The following is a 22,276-nucleotide window of genomic DNA, read 5'->3' as shown; positions in this document are numbered from 1 at the left end:
GAATGTTCACATCTTCTCTTGCATCTGCTGTCACCAGAGTTTTTGATTTTAACAATTCTGATTGTTGTGAGGTGGAATCTCAGATTCATTTTGATTTACATTTCCCTGATGACTAAGGATGTTGAACATTTCAAATGCTTCTCACCCATTTGGGATTCCTTAGTTGAGAATTCTTTGATTAGCTCTGAACCCCATTTTAAATAGGATTATTTAGTCCTCTGGAGTCTAACTTTGTGAGTTCTTTGTATAGTTTGGATATTAGCCCTCTACCAGATGTAGGAGTGGTAAAGATCTCTTTCCAGTTGTTATGATAAAACACCATTACTGAAAGAAACTTGAGGAAAAAAAGCTTACAATTTGTAACTGACACTCTGTCATTTAGAGAAGTCAGGGCAGGAATATGGGATCCAGAACTGAAGCAGAAGAACATAAGGAACACTGCTTTTGATCTTGTTCCTTAATGGATATATATATATATATTAAACATATTTCAAGACTACCTGCCCAGTAGTAATATTACATATAATTGACTGGGCCTCCCACAACAGTCATTTGTAGACATATCTTTTGAAATGAGGTACCCACTTCTACACTGATTCTAGCTACTGCCAGAAAAAAGTAAAGCCAGTGCATTGGGTCATAGGTTTCAATACTCCATGAAGAAAGAAAGGACCTTACCTAGTGTGTTAAGAAGGCGGGATCTCCTACAGTGGTATTTCAACTCCTGTTCACAGTATTCAGAGCCATCAATCAGAGCTTCCAGCTGCTCCATACTGCCACCGTAGTTTAAGGTCATGGAATAGGGCTTCTCAGGGCTGGAACCCTGTACACGAGTCAGCTCTGTGTTGTTGTGCTGAACCGTCATCCAGATCTTGTCCTCTGCACAGACAACAATGGAAAGCAGGTTGGAGAGGTGGTTCAGCAGTTAAGAGTCTACATCTATAGTTCCAGGTCCAGGGCAATCCATTAACCTCTCTGGCCTCTAAGGCAACTGAACACACAAATGTACAGACCAACATACAGATACACAGTTATAAAAACGAGTACATCGTAAAGTTGAAGACATTCTGTGGAGTATCTTGGACACTTCTTATAACTTGGGGGAAAACATTTACTGCAACTTGATATGCAGTTTAATTCTGAACATCCTCACAAATAAAGCAGGGGAGGAAACAGGAAGACTTGAAAGCATTTGCCACCTGCGAATCTTGCCCACATCATTACATTATTCTTCATAGAGTCCAAGAGCAGAAAAGGAACTGAGCAGAGAAATCATGTGGTTTCTTCCCTCTTCCACCCTCTTAGTTTTATAAATGGGGAAACAAAGGCCCATAAAGAAAAGCAATAAGCCACAGCATTTCTATTACAGAGCACCGGAAAACATGCTGAAAGCCACTGTTATTATTAACTGTAAATAGCAAGATTAGGTTCATCAACATGAATTAGTTCCAAATAAAAGGAATGAGCTGACGACTTGGATGTTCGGTATTAATTCTTTTCATAAATTCCTTTTGTAACCTGGAAAAAATTATTACCTCTCTTTACACTTCTGTCTCAGTATATTAGAGAAGGAAGAAGTGATTTGGTTTGGTTTTATTTATTTCCTTAAGATTTTCCGACTTAAGTGTAGTTCTAATATCACCCAATTAAATTATGCTCAATGACTGTGAATCATCCTGAGAATAGTTTACCAACCAATTAATTAATACCCACCATGTTCCCAGCAAAACATGTGCTTTGCTATTTTAAAATATTACCATACTTCAGTGAAGAAACTAATTCTATTAAGTGTTAAGTCCTAAAATAAAAGGATAGAAATTCATACTACAAAAGTTGTTAAAAAATATTCACCTGAGACTCCAAAAATTGTAATATCTGTCTTAGTTGTGCCTTATTTTGCTTTGAGAAAAGTCCATAACCAAACAGCAAGATGGAGGGAAAGGGTTGATTTTGCTTACAGGTCTATACCACTGTTCATAATCAAAGGAAGTCAGGACAGGAATTCAAACAAGGCTGGAACTTGTAGGCAGAAGTTAATAAAAAGGCTATGGAGAATTTTTGAATAGTTGCTTAACCCCCATGACTGCCTCAGTCTGCTTTCTTATGGAAATCACCACCAAACTAGGGATGCCCCACTTATCATGGACTTCCCCATAGCAATTACTAATTAAGAAAACATTCTACAGACTTGCCAAGAATGCAATAATACAAAGGCATTTTCTCAATTATATTGAGGATCCCTCCCCTCTGAGGACACTAGTTTGTATCAAGTTTATATGAAATTAGTCAGTACAATGTCAACATGGACAAATGTAATAAAATTTTAAAAAGAGGTCTCTTTCAATAAATGAGATGAGGAATAAAAATGGACAGCTTTGAAATGATTGTGATGTTCATGGGAATATTTTATTTCTAAAGTATTATTGATGGAGCGATGCTATTGCCCCAGTGTTGGAAGATATTTCCAACATTACATATTAATTTTACAGGTATCACATGTCCAATCACAAACCAAAGAGTAATAACCAAGGGAAAAGGTTATTCTATTCATCATATATCCAGCATTTTCTTTCATCTACTAAATTTCTGTAACCTATTTTCTATATATCTATGTGCTTATCTATCATCTATGTATCTATCTATCTCTCTATCTCTCTATCTCTCTATCTATCTATCTATCTATCTATCTATCTATCAAACACATACCTGTCGTTTAATCATCTATTAGAAGTTAACTTATATTCATTTCCCATGTATCTAACCTGGTTCTAAAGGTAGTTCATGTATCATTACTCAATCAGTGTTTTGATATTTCTTCTTATATAGGTATAGATTTCTCAAATTTGTATATTTCTTCATGTGACTTCATTTTATCACTTTAATGCTATCATATTCTATCTTTGGTGAGATGGAATAGGAAGTTGTATCACAGGCTGTTATGTTCATTTTAAGTATGCACATGTTCCCCATTCTGTCTTTAGATCTTGAACAGGAACTACTTTCTAATAATTCAGTTTAGTAATCAGTGCTTTTTGGTGCCATGTTCAGCAATGCACAATGTTCAGAAGATATAAAAGAACAATACAGTGCTCCAAATTGCTCCTCTGAGCTCAGTCAATAGGCTTCAAAGCCTAGCTATCAGCATGGATTTAGGAAAAAGCAGAGAGATAAGGACTTAAAGCCCATGCTCACATCTGGTTTTCCTTGTGGGATATTCAAATTAGTGAAATTCATTTTAAATAGTTCTGTATCGATACAAACAAGGTGAACTTGATGCCTAGTTGGCTCATCTGTGCAGTACCTCATAAATCAAAATGGATCTGTGAATCTGTACATTCAAGATGGTTGAGTTTATCAATGTAGTAGTGAACATTTCTCTGTATGTTTTAGTATCAGAGTGTGTGAGAGCTAATTGTCATTGTCAACATAACAGAAACAATAATCATATCAAAGATAGATTTTTGGGCATGCCTGTACTATAGTATCTAGATTTATTAGGGTTATTTTGGAGAGAAAGTCCATTGTAAAAGAAGCAGCACAATTCCATAGGATAGAATCCTTGACAGAACAAAAACAAAGCAGCGATCTAAGCAATAACATACATTCCTCTCTGCCTGCTTCCTTACTACCGATGCAATGGGACCAGGTTCCTCAGTCTCTCAGTGCCATGCTTTCCCAATGATGGACTATACCTTTCATCTCTCAGCCAAATAAATGTTTCATTCCTAAAGTTGTTTTGGTTAGATATCACATTTAGAAGTAAGAAAATGAATAAAACAGCATAGCTCCTTAGCACTTTTTTGTATCAGGGTCCTGACAAAATCGTTACTGCAAAGTTCCATGTCATCAGTGAAATTCATATTTTTCAGATTGTGCCTACAATACTATCATAATTTTAATGATATATCATAAAAGGGCACATAACAGGCTATATAATATTCAAATGAGTAACTAATATACTTATATATTACATATACATCACACACGTGTACAATTGGCACCAATAGGCTACATGCATTCTGTGGATGTTGGGAATAAAATCGAGATCGTTGCCACATCAAATGTCAAAAGGTTGAGAACTCCTGCATTAGGACTTTGTACAACATTTGAAAGTGAACCCGAATGCTATTCCTTGGAGTAGGGGGTTGGAATCTTCTTCATTGGACAAGCTGACCAAGGTTCTTATAAATTCATTGTTGCTAGGCAGGACAGATTATTCACACCATCCCTACTCTTCATTCCTAGTGCCCACCCCACTGTAATACCCTCATGCCTCTTTCTATTGCTTTCTCCTGTGTATCTACAAATTCTTCAACCGACTTTTTGATGACAGACTCAGAGACCTGAAACATTTTGGTGATTTTACTTGTTTTACCAAGTTGAGTTTCTTCCATCACTTTGACTGTCTACCCTCACTCAATCCCATGATTAGAGAAACAGCTTCTTCATTATTAGTGTTCTAGTAGGAGTCTTTATTGACTTACCCAAGACCACATGGCTTTGCTTATCAGAGTGTGGAATGGGTATGCATGGTAGTAGATGCTTTAGTTCCAGAACTGTGGTAGGAGGAGGGCAAGGATAGGTAGATCCCTAGAGATCACTGGTGTGAACTGTCAATATAGCAAATGTAGTCAGTTCCAAGAAGGTGAGTAACATCAAAAAAAAAAATGGATTGAAGAATGGCACCCAAATTTGTCTTCTAGCTTCCACATGTATACACATAGTTTGAATACACACATGTACCCACATACCAATAAACAGCCATCCATACATAAAAAAACAAAAAATAAAGCAATAGTCATACAATTAAATCATTAATATATTCACTTGCATATGATATCGTCAGTCCAGTGACTTGGAATAAGAAAGAGGAATTTCTGTGTCTAGAAAATCTACACACCAGTGATCCCTCTATGTGTTATAAGGTTCTAAAGCATTATTCACAGATGTCACCATATAATATTATGTGAACTGGAAAAACATTCAGCTGTTTTCTGACAGGGTTCCAAGATATTCTAGAATATTCAAGATATTATGTCTTGTATTCAAGGATATGTTGAGTTATTACATGTCCAGTTACAAACACATGACAGAATATATTCTTCAGCTTTTCTAAAAGTTTGATAGCATTTGAGAAGATTGTTAATGGTAGTTTGGGCCTCATAGTCTTCATATTACTTGGTAGAACACCTTGGGTGGATTAAAAGATATGGCATTGGTGGAGGTGTGTCACATGGGTAGGCTATGAAGCTTATAGTGTCTCCCACCATCCTGAGTGAGCTTCCTGACTTATGATGGCAGTTTTGAGATATGAAATCTTAGATGTCCCTATTGCTATGACCGCTATGACTTTAATCCTCAAAACCTATAAACTCAATTAATTGCTTTATTTCGTAAGTTGCCTTGGTCATGTTGGTTAGCACAGCAACAGAAAAGTAATTGATGCTAAAATAAATTGGGAACAGGAAATGGGATACTGTTTTGAAATGTCTTGCTGTGCTTTTATGGAGGAATATGAAGACATGAAATTTTGAACTAGAAAATAATTGAATGCTGAATGGAACATCCTAGTGGGAGTTTGGAAGATTGTAAGTGGTATGTGCCATGTACAGTATGGAGGCTCATCTCAATAAGTTTCAGAGGGATACACATTATTCTTGTGATATTTTGGCAAAGGGAACATTCATGGGAGTAACAAAGTTATAGCTATGAAGTAACAATGCAAATAATTTTGTGATTAAGATTACCACAACACTCAGGGTTGCAGCATAGGAATGCTAAGAAGCACTGGTCTAAGGAGTTTTCTGTTCTTAAAAGGCAACAATGAAGAAAGGCATGTCAAACTCATTGATAAGTGGCTATTAGCCCAAATGCTTGAATTACCCTAGATGCCTAGAACAAATGAAACTCAAGACAGATGATCAAAATGTGAATGCTTCACTCCTTCTTTAAAAGGGGAACAAGAATACCCTTGGCAGGGAATAGAGAGGCAAAGATTAAAACAGAGACTTAAGGAACACCTTCAGAGCCTGCCCCACATGTGGCCCATACATATACAGCCACCCAATTAGACAAGATGGATGAAGCAAAGAAGTGTAGACCGACAGGAGGCAGATCTAGATCGCTCCTGAGAGACACAGCCAGAATACAGCAAATGCAGAGGTGAATGCCAGCAGCAAACCACTGAACTGAGAATAGGACCCCCGTTGAAGGAATCAGAGAATGAACTGGAAGAGCTGGAAGGGGCTCGAGACCCCATATGTACAACAATACCAAGCAACCAGAGCTTCCAGGGACTAAGCCACTACCTAAAGACTATACATGGACTGACCCTGGACTCTGACCTCATAGGTAGCAATGAATATCCTAGTAAGAGCACCAGTGGAAGGGGAAGCCATGGGTCCTGCTAAGACTGAACCACCAGTGAACTAGCCTGCTGGGGGGAGGGCAGCAATGGGGGGAGGGTGGGGAGGGGAACACCCATAAGGAAGTGGAGGGGGGAGGGGGATGTTTGCCCGGAAACTGGGAAAGGGAATAACACTCGAAATGTATATTAGAAATACCCAAGTTAATAAAAAAAAAAAAAAGAAAGGCATGTCAAATGTTATTCAATGAGATCAGGCTCTATCACAAGTAGCAAGGGTAACTTAGTACTATCATCTGTGTATTTCTTATTTTAGTGTTATGAAGGATACAGGAGCAAAGGTATTGTGAATACTTCTTTCTTTATTAAAGAGAACTATTGAGATGAAAGTGTTATATAGAAGTTCATGCATAAAGTAGCTGAGAGGGAAGGATGCCAACAGGCCATTCTTAAAGCCACAAAATAAGGACTAGATTAAGATGAGTATTTCAAAATATTAGAGGTGCTAGAACAATGGAATATTTTCCCAAGAGAGCTGAACATAGGCAGTAGAATCTGTTGAAAACAGAGCTTCATGTTGCCATAGCAAAGCTAAAATTGTAATCAAACTTGTGACTGTGGGATTTGGAGTTTGTCCGGTTAGGTTTCTGCCATGATCTAGTTCAATATTCATCATTTTCCCACCCCTTCCTCTTAAAATCATAATATATACTCTGTGCCATTGTATGTATTATATTTTGTTTTTTGTTAACTTGAGTATTTCTTATATACATTTCGAGTGTTATTCCCTTTCCCGGTTTCCGGGCAAACATCCCCCTCCCCCCTCCACTTACTTATGGGTGTTCCCCTCCCAACCCTCCCCCCATTGCCGCCCTCCCCCCATAGACTAGTTCACTGGGGGTTCAGTCTTAGCAGGACCCAGGGCTTCCCCTTCCACTGGTGCTCTTACTAGGATATTCATTGCTACCTATGGGGTCAGAGTCCAGGGTCAGTCCATGTATAGTCTTTAGGTAGTGGCTTAGTCGCTGGTAGCTCTGGTTGCTTGGCATTGTTGTACTTTTGGGGTCTCGAGCCTCTTCAAGCTCTTCCAGTTCATTCTCTGATTCCTTCAATAGAGGACCTATTCTCAGTTCAGTGGTTTGCTGCTGGCATTCGCCTCTGTATTTGCTGTATTCTGGCTGTGTCTCTCAGGAGCGATCTACATCCGGCTCCTGTCGGTCTACACTTCTTTGCTTCATCCATCTTGTCTAATTGGGTGGCTGTATATGTATGGGCCACATGTGGGGCAGGCTCTGAATGGGTGTTCCTTAAGTCTCTGTTTCAATCTTTGCCTCTCTATTCCCTGCCAAGGGTATTCTTTTTCCTCATTTAAAGAAGGAGTGAAGCATTCACATTTTGATCATCCATCTTGAGTTTCGTTTGTTCTAGGGATCTAGGGTAATTCAAGCATTTGGGCTAATAGCCACTTATCAATGAGTGCATACCATGTATGTCTTTCTGTGATTGGGTTAGCTCACTCAGGATGATATTTTCCAGTTCCAACCATTTGCCTACGAATTTCATAAACTCGTTGTTTTTGATAGCTGAGTAATATTCCATAGTGTAGATGTACCACATATTCTGTATCCATGCCTCTGTTGAAGGGCATCTGGGTTCTTTCCATTTTCTGGCTATTATAAATAAGGCTGCGATGAACATAGTGGAGCACGTGTCTCTTTTATATGTTGAGGCATCTTTTGGGTATATGACCAAGAGAGGTATAGCTGGATCCTCAGGCAGTTCAATGTCCAATTTTCTGAGGAACCTCCAGACAGATTTCCAGAATGGTTTTACCAGTCTGCAATCCCACCAACAATGGAGGAGTGCTCCTCTTTCTCCACATCCTCGCCAGCATCTGCTGTCACCTGAGTTTTTGATCTTAGCCAATCGCACTGGTGTGAGGTGAAATCTCAGGGTTGTTTTGATTTGCATTTCCCTTATGACTAAAGATGTTGAACATTTCTTTAGGTGTTTCTCAGCCATTCGGCATTCCTCAGCTGTGAATTCTTTGTTTAGCTCTGAACCCCATTTTTTAATAGGGTTATTTGTCTCCCTGCGGTCTAACGTCTTGAGTTCTTTGTATATTTTGGATATAAATCCTCTATCTGTTGCAGGATTGGTAAAGATCTTTTCCCAATCTGTTGGTTGCCGTTTTGTCCTAACCACAGTGTCCTTTGCCTTACAGAAGCTTTGCAGTTTTATGAGATCCCATTTGTCGATTCTTGATCTTAGAGCATAAGCCATTGGTATTTTGTGCAGGAAATTTTTTCCAGTGCCCATGTGTTCCAGATGTTTCCCTAGTTTTTCTTCTATTAGTTTGAGTGTGTCTGGTTTGATGTGGAGGTCCTCGATCCACTTGGACTTAAGCTTTGTACAGGGTGATAAGCATGGATTGATCTGCATTCTTCTACATGTTGCTCTCCAGTTGAACCAGCACCATTTGCTGAAAATGCTATCTTTTTTCCATTGGATGGTTTTGGCTCCTTTGTCAAAAATCAAGTGACCATAGGTGTGTGGGTTCATTTCTGGGTCTTCAATTCTATTCCATTGGTCTATCTGTCTGTCTCTGTACCAGTACCATGCAGTTTTTATCACTATTGCTCTGTAATACTGCTTGAGTTCAGGGATAGTGATTCCCCTTGAAGTCCTTTTATTGTTGAGGATAGCTTTAGCTATCCTGGGTTTTTTGGTATTCCAGATGAATTTGCAAATTGTTCTGTCTAACTCTTTGAAGAATTGGATTGGTATTTTGATGGGGATTGCATTGAATCTGTAGATTGCTTTTGGTAAAATGGCCATTTTTACTATATTAATCCTGCCAATCCATGAGCATGGGAGATCTTTCCATCTTCTGAGGTCTTCTTCAATTTCTTTCCTCAGTGTCTTGAAGTTCTTATTGTACAGATCTTTTACTTGCTTGGTTAAAGTCACACCGAGGTACTTTATATTATTTGGGTCTATTATTAAGGGTGTCGTTTCCCTAATTTCTTTCTCGGCTTGTTTCTCTTTTGTATAGAGGAAGGCAACTGATTTATCTGAGTTAATTTTATACCCAGCCACTTTGCTGAAGTTGTTTATCAGCTTTAGTAGTTCTCTGGTGGAACTTTTGGGATCACTTAAATATACTATCATGTCATCTGCAAATAGTGATATTTTGACCTCTTCTTTTCCGATCTGTATCCCTTTGATCTCCTTGTGTTGTCTGATTGCTCTGGCTAGAACTTCAAGAACTATATTGAATAAGTAGGGAGAGAGTGGGCAGCCTTGTCTAGTCCCTGATTTTAGTGGGATTGCTTCAAGTTTCTCTCCATTTAGTTTAATGTTAGCAACTGGTTTGCTGTATATGGCTTTTACTATGTTTAGGTATGGGCCTTGAATTCCTATTCTTTCCAGGACTTTTATCATGAAGGGGTGTTGAATTTTGTCAAATGCTTTCTCAGCGTCTAATGAAATGATCATGTGGTTCTGTTCTTTCAGTTTGTTTATATAATGGATCACGTTGATGGTTTTCCGTATATTAATCCATCCCTGCATGCCTGGGATGAAGCCTACTTGATCATGGTGGATGATTGTTTTGATGTGCTCTTGAATTCGGTTTGCCAGAATTTTATTGAGTATTTTTGCGTCGATATTCATAAGGGAAATTGGTCTGAAGTTCTCTTTCTTTGTTGTGTCTTTGTGTGGTTTAGGTATAAGAGTAATTGTGGCTTCGTAGAAGGAATTCTGTAGGGCTCCATCTGTTTCAATTTTGTGGAATAGTTTGGATAATATTGGTATGAGATCTTCTATGAAGGTTTGATAGAATTCTGCACTAAACCCGTCTGGACCTGGGCTCTTTTTGGTTGGGAGACCTTTAATGACTGCTTCTATTTCCTTAGGAGTTATGGGGTTATTTAACTGGTTTATCTGTTCCTGATTTAACTTCGATAGCTGGTATCTGTCTAGGAAATTGTCCATTTCCTGAAGATTTTCAAATTTTGTTGAATATAGGTTTTTATAGTAAGATCTGATGATTTTTTGAATTTCCTCTGAATCTGTAGTTATGTCTCCCTTTTCATTTCTAATTTTGTTAATTTGGACACACTCTCTGTGTCCTCTCGTTAGTCTGGCTAAGGGTTTATCTATCTTGTTGATTTTCTCAAAGAACCAACTTTTGGTTCTGTTGATTCTTTCTATTGTCCTTTTTGTTTCTACTTGGTTGATTTCAGCTCTGAGTTTGATTATTTCCTGCCTTCTACTCCTTCTGGGTGTATTTGCTTCTTTTTGTTCTAGAGCTTTTAGGTGTGCTGTCAAGCTGCTGACATATGGTCTTTCCTGTTTCTTTCTGCAGGCACTCAGCGCTATGAGTTTTCCTCTTAGCACAGCTTTCATTGTGTCCCATAAGTTTGAGTATGTTGTATCTTCATTTTCATTAAATTCTAAAAAGTTTTTAATTTCTTTCTTTATTTCTTCCTTGACCAGGTTATCATTGAGTAGAGCATTGTTCAATTTCCACGTATATGTGGGCATTCTTCCCTTATTGTTATTGAAGACCAGTTTTAGGCCGTGGTGGTCCGATAGCACGCATGGGATTATTTCTATCTTTCTGTACCTGTTGAGGCCCGTTTTTTGACCAATTATATGGTCAATTTTGGAGAAAGTACCATGAGGAGCTGAGAAGAAGGTATATCCTTTTGCTTTAGGATAGAATGTTCTATAAATATCCGTTAAGTCCATTTGGCTCATGACTTCTCTTAGTCTGTCGACATCACTGTTTAATTTCTGTTTCCATGATCTGTCCATTGATGAGAGTGGTGTGTTGAAATCTCCCACTATTATTGTGTGAGGTGCAATGTGTGTTTTGAGCTTTAGTAAGGTTTCTTTTACGTATGTAGGTGCCCTTGTATTTGGGGCATAGATATTTAGGATTGAGAGTTCATCTTGGTTGATTTTTCCTTTGATGAATATGAAGTGTCCTTCCTTATCTTTTTTGATGACTTTTAGTTGGAAATTGATTTTATTTGATATTAGAATGGCTACTCCAGCTTGCTTCTTCTGACCATTTGCTTGGAAAGTTGTTTTCCAGCCTTTTACTCTGAGGTAGTGTCTGTCTTTGTCTCTGAGGTGTTTTCCTGTAGGCAGCACAATGCAGGGTCCTCGTTGCGTTTCCAGTTTGTTAATCTATGTCTTTTTATTGGGGAGTTGAGGCCATTGATATTTAGAGATATTAAGGAATAGTGATTATTGTTTCCCTTTATATTCATAAAAAATATGGAACGCTTCACAAATTTGCGTGTCATCCTTGCGCAGGGGCCATGCTAATCTTCTCTGTATCGTTCCAATTTTAGTATATGTGCTGCCGAAGCGAGCACGTATTATATTTTTATTTTTAGCTTTTACTTTACAGGGAGTGGGTATTAATTAAGAAATTGCCTTCAGACTCAGAAGAGATTGTAGAAGTTTGAATATGCTTGGTCCATAGGAAGTGGTATTAGTTGGAGTAGTGATCTTATTGGCATAAGTGTGGCCTTATTGGAGGAATTGTATAACTGTGGAGATAGGCTCTGAAGCTCAGCCCAGTGCAGAACAGTCAGACTTTCTTGGTTGCAGTCAGATCAAGATATAGGAATCTCAGCTGCTTCTCCAGCACCATGTCTATGTAGATGCTGTCATACTTCCTGTTATGATGATAATGGATTAAGATACTGAAACTATAAGCTAATTCCAGTAAAACACTGTCCCTTAAAGAAGTATTCTTGGTCATGGTATCTTGTCAAAGCAATGGAAACCCAACGGCAGAAGTTGTTACCAGTTGGTATTGCTATAATAAGTCTGAGCATGTGTTTGTTTAGAGGAATGTGAATTTGTTGACTTTGGATTAGGGAAGCAGTGGAATGCTTTAAATGGGGCTTAATGGACCATCCTGTAGGAATGTGGAAAACATTCGTCCTGAGGATGATTTGAATCATGCAGAACTGGCTATAATTGTTCCAGAGGAGAGGAACTTTAGCATTAGTATGTTGCCTGGAGATGGTAGTTATGATGTGTTGGGTAAGCACGTAGCTGGTTTTGATTGAGGATAAGGCTAAGTTGAAGAGGATCAGTTGTGTTGGATTGTCAAATAAAGCCTCAGAAATGCTCAATATAGATTTTGTCCTCTGGCTTACTCTTGTGAAGGAGGTTTTCTTCGAGCATAGCAAGCTTATTAAGTAAAAAAATAGAAAATGTGTGCTTCAAGTATTAAAAGGTCATCAGGCTCACAATTCTGTGTGCCCAGATCCCATGGGAGAAAGAGATGGCTTCTCAGAAGTGTGAACAGTTCTGAGAGCTTAGGGGACACCACCACTTATGCTCAAATTCCTGGCCCAAGAGGAGCCTGCCTAGAGCTTCTGGGACACAGGAAACTAGGAGAAGTCAGGGACAGGATCCTTCTGGTTTCCACCTGCCCCATAGCTGATCTGGCTCCACAGCTCTATGTAAACAGATCTCATGGGGAAAGAACAGACTCTCAGAAGTGTGGAAAACACTGATAGCACAGGGGAAACCACTACTTCTACTCCCATTCCTGGCCCAAGATAAACCCACCTGGAGACCTTAGGAAACAGGAATGCAGGAAAGTCTGGGAGAAAATAATTCCAGTTTACACCTGTACCTGGAGATGACCCTGTGACACAGTTCTCTGTACCCAGATCTCACTGGGAGAAAGTCAGTCTCCAGGAGTGCTGACACACAAGTTTACAGGAGAATCAAGACACTCAGAGACAGCAAGACCAGGTAACTCCAGAGGTAACCAGATGGGCAGAGGAAAGCACAGGAGCCTAAGCAACAGAAACCAAGACTCTTTGGTATCATCAGAGCCCAGATCTGCCGGCAAAGAAATACTGGATATCAAATCACACCTGAAAAGCAAGATTTGGACTTAAAAACAAATCTCATTTATGATTACAGAGGACTTTAAGAAGGACATCAATAACTCCCTTAAAATTACAGGACAACGCAAGTACATAAGTAGAAGCTCTTAAATAGGAATCACAGAATTCCCTTAAAGTAGTACAGAAAGACAAAATCTAATAGGTGAAGGAATTGAACAAAACAATCCAGGAACTAAAAATGCAAATTGAAACTATAAGGAAATCACAAAGTGAGACAACCCTGTAAGGGAAAAAAAAACCTAGGAAAGCAATCAGCAGTCTAGATACAAGCATCAACAACAGAATACAACAGATAGAAGAAAGAATATTAGGGGTCAAAGATACCACAGAAAACATTAATACAACTGTCAAAGAAAATGTAAAATGCAAAACACTTTTAATCCAAAATATCCAGGAAACTGGAGAGAGCATAAACTAACAGCATCACAGCACACCCAAAAGCTAGAACAAAAAGAAGCAAATATACCCAAGAGGAGTAGGCAGCTAGAGATAATCAAACTGAGGACTGAAATCAACCAAGTAAGAATGACTAATATTTCTACTTGTTTGTTATAACACCAAAACCTGCCTTAATGAGATGAAGGGATGTCTCAGTGGGTCAGTTCCTAGCTACTCAAGCATGAGGATTTGAGTTTGGGGAACCACAACTGTGTGAAAGAACTAGATGCTGTAGTATGTGCTTCTATTTCCAGCACAGTGGAAGAGAAAACGGCTGATTCCCAGGGGTCTCCGGCTAGCTAGCTAGCCAAATCCATGAGCTCCAGGCTTTTGAGTGACTTTGTGATATAAAACTTGAGAAATAACATTTGAAATGATCCTCTGACTTACACACATTCTTGCACACATGAACACGTGTACAAACACACACACACACACACACACACACACACAAAACATCAAAAGGAAATAAGATATTGCAGAAAGAGCATGTTAATTAATCATCACAGGATGGTCTATAGTATTCTCACTCTGTTCTTCTCTGTTATAAAACTGTTTCTTTTAACTGTTCCAGTTGGTTCCACACAACCTGTTTCTAGATATTCTATTTGGTTTCTTTGGCTATCATTTCAGAAGCTGTAAATTGTTTATATATAGAACTGTAATTTAATATTCCTTCAGATTTTTCTCCAATTAAATCTGATTGGTATTATTATTAAGGAAAGAAAGACAAGAATTAACTCTGAGTATAAAAGTTATATTCTGCATACATATTTGTCTCTTTGCTGAGAAGAAAAAAAAAACCACTGTATATTTCTGTAACAATGCTTGAAAGGAACAGAAATCTACAGGTTTTCAATATCCTGCTTAACTGAACTGAAATCACTGTAGTGGGCTACGTATATTCTTTCAATCAGTTTGACAATTTACTTATACTTTAATTACAATGAAATGTATCTATATTAAGTTCTCAGTGGTCACTTTTGCTGCAGTTATATATGTTGACAAATTGAATTTTCAATGCTAAGGACAAAGAAACTTTACATAGCCTCAAAAGTACTATTTCTACCACATATTCACCATCTACTTATGTCAGTACTCTGGTGTCTGCCACCCTTCTGAGTTGATGTTCATTTAATTTGTTATGTTTATGCCTTGTTTCTCAATTTAACCCAAAATCGCTGATCTAGATTCCAGCCCTTGCTCTACTACCCACCAGATTCTGGATGAAGTAGACCAGCTCCCCAAGTTCCAGTCTACTAGTCTTTTAAATGGGCAGTCTAGTGACCAATGCTTCAAGTACACACATATTGGCCTAACGTATAGAGTCAGCTCAGACTAGGAATTTACCCTAACAGTTGCCACGTTGTTTGACTCCTTTTCAACAATTAAGCTAGGAAGCCACTCTGTTAATACTATTCCAGGGGCATCTGAAGAGGTTACAGGAAAAAAAGTAGAACCCAACAGCCCAAGAGACTATAGAATCTAATATTCTGAGAGACAATGTAATATGCCTTTATTTTCCACCTTCATGTATGTATGCATGTGTATTATGTATTTGCATATATGGTCAGGGGTTAAGGTGCCCATATATGCTCATACATGAGGAGGTGTGAGGTTGATGTTGGGTATCATCTTTGATCACTCTTTCTCAATAAAAGCCAGTTTTCTCCATATAACTATTTTTGGTCATCAGTTCCCTTCTTGCTGCTTTCCCAATCTAGTGGTACAGGTGGGCCACCATGACCACTGGCATTTATATGAGTTCTAGAGATACATACTCAGTCCCTAATGTTTTCATGGTATAAATTTCAATCATGGAGCTGTTTCCTCAGCAAGTCAGAATAGGTTATTCATTTCGATTAATATTGTCACATAAATGTAAAATTATAAAAATAAAACCTAATAAGTTTATTTCACGCACAAATATATTTTCATTAATCAAATCAGTGAAAATTTTGAATAAATCAGAGGACAAATGTTTGAAATCCATAGAAACAACCGAAATCAAAGGTATAACCTACCAGTTGTTCTGGGACACAATTAAGTCTTTCAGTTCTTAGAGCAAATTGTATAGTGATAAGTACTCATATTATAAAGTGAGATCTGAAGTAAACAACCTAATAATTCTTCTTAAATCTTTAGAAAAACAAGAAGTCAATCTCAATCCCAGGAAGAAATAATAAGGGTTAGGATAGAAAGTAATGAAATAAGACTACAAGAAAAATGCATAATATTAATCAATTAGAGTTGAGTCTGAAAAATTAATGCTTGAAAAACTCACCAAAACACAGAGAGAAGACCCAAAATACCAAAAGCAAATATGAATAGAGAAACATTAGAACAGATTCCAGTTAAATCCAGATCATTTTATGGTTACAAACAAGTCCAGGAACCTATGCTATAGAACCTACCTTCCCTTCAACATTTTAAATGGAATGGATGACAACCGGATGTGAAGCAATTTCTACCTCCTTTAAAAGCTTCTGCCAAAAGCTGTTTTCTCTCCCAAGAATGCAAGTGTACCTGCTCAGAGAAAAATGCATCCCTGTCTATTGAACCTACCGCAGGCAACTGTTTTTAGATCAGAGCTTCCAGGTTTGTGGTAGCATGCGTGAACAGTTCCAGGCCACTGCCCTCCTTGCATTAGCTGTGATGTACATCATATCACATCCATCATCACTTTATCTTCTGCCTGTGATGGCCACATTTACAACTTCCAGGCACCCTACTTAACTGTGATTTATCCTCTCAGTTCACTGTTGCCTTTATAGTTTATGTGGCTTTTTGTGGAACAATTTTTCTTTTTCTCTTGCTTTAATGTAGAAGGCATGATTAAGGAGATCTGGGTAATCTATTTTTATGGTCCAACAAATTAGATGATCATATTCCACATATACTGAATCGATTTTTGTATCTCTGTTTTAAAAGAAATACAATGTGTCTAGGATTGACAGGTATCATTTTAGAGGGTCACCAAGTAACCTTCTGAATTCTGTGGGCCCTAAGCGCATGGGTGCTGAGGGTTAGTTAAGATATGCTTACTTAACATCAAAGAAGAACTGTGTTTTATACACAATCCTACATAAACTGGATATGGTGGTAAATCCCAGTGTTCTTTTTACTTTAAATGGGGAATCAGAAGGATTGGGAGTTTACAATCATACACTGCTACAGAGTGAGCCCAAAGCCAGTGTGGATACATGAGACCCTATCTAGAAAAGTGACTCATTCAAACGATTTTTTATTTACTTTCTCATTGATGTATATATTTGATACACTAAACATGGAGGACTCAGGTCTAGTACTAGTTAATTTCTCCATTGATATTCAATGTTTTATCTATGTGGCATGCAAAGAGAGAGGAAAACTTTAAAGACAAATAAGAAATTATATTCTGAAAAGAGAAGAGTGATGCTGTTCTTGTGAGTGGTCTTTATAGTATGGTCTTACAAGTGTTTATTTTCTTTTTCTCTTGAGACCCTTATCAGGGTCTTGTCTAAGCAGGATGAGGTGATGGCTCAGTAGAGATAAGCTCTTGCTATCAGCTTCAGATATTATTGAGAACATAAACAAGGAGGTTTGAAACCACCTGAAGTTCAATTTCAGGGGATCTATTATCTTCTTCTGGTCTTCAATGTTAACAGGTATGCCTGGGTTACATGTACATAGAAACAAACAAACTTTCCTACTGACAAAATAAAAAATAAATCAGATAAACCATAGTAATGTATTCCTTTAATCCCAGCACTTAGGAGTCAGAGTCGGGCAAATATCTGTGAGTTCAAGCCCAGACAGGTCTACATAATGAATTCTCAGACAACCAGAGCCACAAAGAAAACCTGTCTCAAAAGCCTAGATAGATAGATAGATAGATAGATAGATAGATAGATAGATAGATAGTGCATACACATTTGTGTTTGGAGACATGTACAGGTACCCACAATGCATTTATAACATCAAAGTGATTGAACATAGGCCATTAAATTTAGCAAGTGCTTTTACTCACTAAGCTAACTGGTTGTTCATTAAACTCCTTGTATAGCCAAGAGTCACCATGAATTGCTGAGCTTCCTGAGTCTATCTCTTTAGTGCTAGTCCCAGATTTATCTTTTCACTGTTTGATTTGTGTAATCCAAGGCATGGTACACAGGGTTTCCTGAAAATTAGGTAAGTACTCCATCAACTGAACCATATTTGTAGTCTTTGTCGTAGAAGTTTCTATGAGGTCATAGAAGCTTTTAGTTACAGATATTACTTAGGTCCAGACTGGAGAAGAACCTGGTAACTTGCTCAAAGTTACCTTCAATTCCAACATGTGTCACTTTCACTGTTGAGTGCTGATCATATCCAGCCTTCATATTTCCCAACCTTTTCTTTCTACAAATAAAAATATAAAATTATCCCTCCTTCACACTTCACCATGTAGATTAAAGATTATAACATCTTTGAATTTATAACCCAAAGCCTCAGAATAGTGTTTCAGAAACCTATGTTTAGATATGGAAAGATGTCAATATCACACCAGGTTGACTTCTGAGACAGAACCAAAGGCAAAGGACACTATTTACACTTGCTTTTCTAAGACCCAAAAAGAGAATTCTTGTCCCCATTTCTCCTTCTCTCTCTGTATCTGTCTGTAAGCCTACCTGTCTCTGTCTCTTATTATTTGCATTTCTCTCTGTATTGCATGTATGTAAATATAAGTGTACATATATGTGTAAGTGAACATTTTTTTAATAGCTTGTATCATCATTCTTCTCCTCTCTACTTATGGGAGGTATTTCACTGGACCTGGAATTTACCAATTAAGTTATTCTACCTAACACGTTTTTCTACTGATCCTGTATATCTGTCTCCTATATACTGGAATTACAAATGGACCATCAAATCTGCTAGGCTATTTCATATAAATTCTGCAAATCTAAACATTCCTCCTCACACCTGCATGCCAAGCTGCTCTTGACTAAACTATCTCACATCCTGAACACAGCTGTTTCTAACTGTAAGTCTGTCTGTCTATGCTCTGGTTCTGGAGAAACTTAGAAAGAGGAAAGTTCAGAATTAGTAGAATTAATTCACATTTCAACTGACACTCGTATCCCCAAACCTGTCACAACATAAATGACGTTGTCTCTGTTACATGACACAGTATGTGTTATGATAAAATATCCTGACAAAAGTAAATTAAGGGAAGAAGAGTTTATGTTGGATCACATTTCAAGGCACTAATACAGAACTGTAGAAAGCCACGGTAGTAAGAGTGTAACATATCTGATCACATTGTGTAGACAATTAGGAAACAGAGCATGATCAGTACTTTTGCTTAGCTCATTTTGTCCTTTTTACATAGCCCAGTATCTAAATTTGAAGTAGCCCATAGTAGATGTAGATGATCTTTCTTACCTCAATAACCTAATCAAGAAAATCTCCCATAGCCATACCAAGAGAATAACCTAAACTAACCAATTAGTCACTGGCGTACCTGGAATCTTGACTAGTAGATGATTCTAGATCTTGTCAAGGTGACAACTAACAGTATCCATCCCCCTTATAGCACCAAAGTAGAAATACACTGACTCCCGAGCTAACAGATCAACATTCATTTCTGAAATTTGCTGATTTCAGTAATAGATCTCTAAATAAGTTAGAATGTGACATTTGGTCTTTGAAGAATGTTTGTTTATATTCTTGCCAGTTACCTATTACATATAAAGTTACATTAGCGATTCCATGGGGGAGAGAGCTGAACTACCAGAAGTGTGGAAAATCCTGAGACCTAGGAGAAACCACTACTTATGCCCACTTCTGCTCACATTCCTGGCTCAAGAGGAAACTGTTTAGTGTTCCTAGACTCAGGAATATAGGAGAAGACAGCAGAACGGATCTCCTGGTTTCTGCTGTGCCCAGAGTTGAACTGTACCAGTCCCACATCTCCCTGCTCCCAAATCCCATGAGAGAAGTAGCTGGACCATCAGAAATGCAGACATTCTTGAGAACTCAGAGGAAAAACCATTTTCGGCCCACATTCATGACCCAACAGGAAATCACATAGTGATATCTGTGCTCTCTAGACGCAGAAACCTAGGAGCAGTCACGGCCAGGACCATTTCGTTTATGTCTGCTCCAAGAGTTGAGAGTCAGTCACCAGGAGCATCTCCACATCTGAGAGCAGAAGTAAGATGAACTCTTCTGCACAAAGCAACCCGACTGGAGGCTTCAGATCAAACAAACCCAAGATCAGGTCTCTGTTCTCAGATCTGACAAAAAGCAGTAAGGTCTACAGGAGTATTGACACATACAGGAGGGTCAAGCCATTATCAGAGACAGCAAGACAAGCTAACTCCAGAGAAAACCTGATAACAAGAGGCAAGCACAGGAAACTAAGCAACAGAAACAAAGAGTACTTGGCATAATCAGAGTCAGTTCTCCCACTAAAGCAAATACTGGATATCCAAACACACGGGAAAAAAAAGATTTAGATTTAAAATCACATTTTACGGTTGATTTTAAGAAGGACATAAATAAGTCCTTTAAAGAAATACAGGACAATACAAGTAAGCAAACAGAAGCCATTAAAGAAGAAACACAAAAACCCCTTAATGAATTACAGGAAAAAAAAACAAGCAAATGGGAAAATATTGAAGAAAATCATCCAGGATTTAAAAATGGAAATAGAAACAATAAAGAAAGCAAAAGGGGAGAAAACACTGCAGATAGAAAACCTAAGAAAGAGATCAGGAGTCATAGATACAAACATCACCAACAGAATACAAGAGATAGAAGAGAGAATCTCAGGGGCAGAAGATACCATAGACAACATCAACACCACCATTGAAGATAATATAAAATGCAAAAAAGCTCTTAGCTGAAAACATACAGGAAATCCAGGACACAATAAGACGATCAAACCTAAGAATAATAGGTATAGGAGAGAGTGAACACTCCCAAATTAAAGAACCAGTTAATATCTTCAACAAAATTATAGAAGAAAACTCCCATAACCTAAAGAAAGAGATGTCCATAAACATATGAGAAGCCTACAGAACTCCAAATAGATTGGATGAGAAAAGAAATCCCATTTGTCACATCACAGTCAAAACACCAAATGCACAAAACAAACAAACAAATTAAAAAAGGATATTAAAAGAAGTAAGGGAAAAGGTCAAATAACATATAAGGCAGACCTATCAGAACTACTCCAGACTTCTCACCAGAGACTATGAAAGCCAGAAGATCCTGGGCAGATGTCATACATAAGCTAATGAACACAAAAGCCAGCCCAGACTACTTATATCAGGCAAAACTCTCAATTAACACAGATGGAGAAGCCAAAATATTCCACGACAAAATCAAATTTACACAATATCTTTCTCCAAATCTAGGCTGACAAAGGATAATAGATGGAAAACTCCAACACAAGAAGAGAAACTACACCTTAGAAAAAACAAGAAAGTAATTTCCTTGCAACAAAACCAAAAAAAGAAACACACACAAATATAATTGCATGTTTAACAACAAAAATAACAAGAAGCAAACATCACTATTCCTTAATATCTCTTGACATCATTGGGCTCAATTCCCCAATAAAAAAGACACAGACTAACAGACTGGATATCTAAAGAGGAAACAGCATTTTGCCTCATACAGGAAAGAAACCTTAGAGATAAAGACAGATAGTACCTCAGAGTGCACGGCTGGAAAACAACTTTCCAAGCATATGGTCCAAAGAAATAAGCTTGGGTAGCCATTCTAGTATCTGTTCAAATTGACTTTCAACCAAAAGTTATCAAAAAGTTGGATAGATCATGGAAACAGAAATTAAACTGAGACATAGAGAAATTAACAGAAGTTATGAACCAAATGATCTTAACTGATATTTAAAGAACATTTAAAGATCCTAAAACAAAAGAATATAACTTCTTTTCAGTACCTCATGGTACCATCTCCAAAATTGACCATATAATCAGTCACAAAAAAGACATTAAAAATACAAGAAGATAATATTTCTGTTTTTTGTTGTTCTTTTTTTTTTTTTTTTTTTTTTCGGAGCTGGGGACCAAACCCAGGGCCTTGCGATTCCTAGGTAAGCGCTCTACCACTGAGCTAAATCCCCAGCCCCAGATACAAGAAGATAAAATTATTCACATGCAGACCATCAGATCACCACAGACTAAGGTTGCTCTTAAATAACTACAAAAATGACAGAAAGTCCATATATACATGGAAGTTGAATAATGATAACTTGTCTCAATGATAACTTTTTAAGAGTAGAAATAGAGAAAGAAATTAAAGACTATTGAGAATTTAATTAAAATGAAGGCATAACATACCCAAGCATGTGGGACAAAATGAAAGCAGTGCTAAGAGAAAAACAGCACTGAGTTCCACCAAAAAACAAGCAAACAAAAGAAAAAAAACAAAAATTAAAAAAAGAGACAAACACACAAAAAAACCAAAAAACAAAACAAAACAAAACAAAAACAAAAACAAACAAACAAAAAACACCGAAAAGTTTTAGAAC

At 37.7% G+C, this 22,276-nt stretch overlaps 1 protein-coding gene and 1 non-coding gene across 6 annotated transcripts in view; both read right to left on the bottom strand.

Annotated features, from left to right (window-relative positions):
* The window catches only part of Cntnap5a (contactin associated protein-like 5A), a 1,008,100-nt gene that overhangs the window by 300,970 nt on the left and 684,854 nt on the right, over positions 1 to 22,276 (bottom strand). For all 5 annotated transcript variants that reach the window (XR_005492234.2, XR_005492233.2, XM_039090650.2 and 2 more), the window contains exon 13: positions 679 to 879. Coding sequence is in view for 3 of the 5 variants with exons in the window: in XM_039090650.2 (XP_038946578.1) it covers positions 679 to 879 (201 nt within the window). In the remaining 2 variants the exon portion in view is untranslated. The remainder of the gene's footprint in view (positions 1 to 678; positions 880 to 22,276) is intronic.
* On the bottom strand, positions 11,648 to 11,754 carry LOC120096443 (U6 spliceosomal RNA). Its single transcript, XR_005492849.1, has one exon. It is a non-coding gene; the product is annotated as a U6 spliceosomal RNA (small nuclear RNA).

The sequence above is a fragment of the Rattus norvegicus genome, chromosome 13, assembly GCF_036323735.1.
Source record: "Rattus norvegicus strain BN/NHsdMcwi chromosome 13, GRCr8, whole genome shotgun sequence".
NCBI classification, from domain to species: domain Eukaryota; kingdom Metazoa; phylum Chordata; class Mammalia; order Rodentia; family Muridae; genus Rattus; species Rattus norvegicus.
Note: the sequence above shows the minus strand (reverse complement) of the source record. Positions and strands in the feature narration are given on the sequence as shown.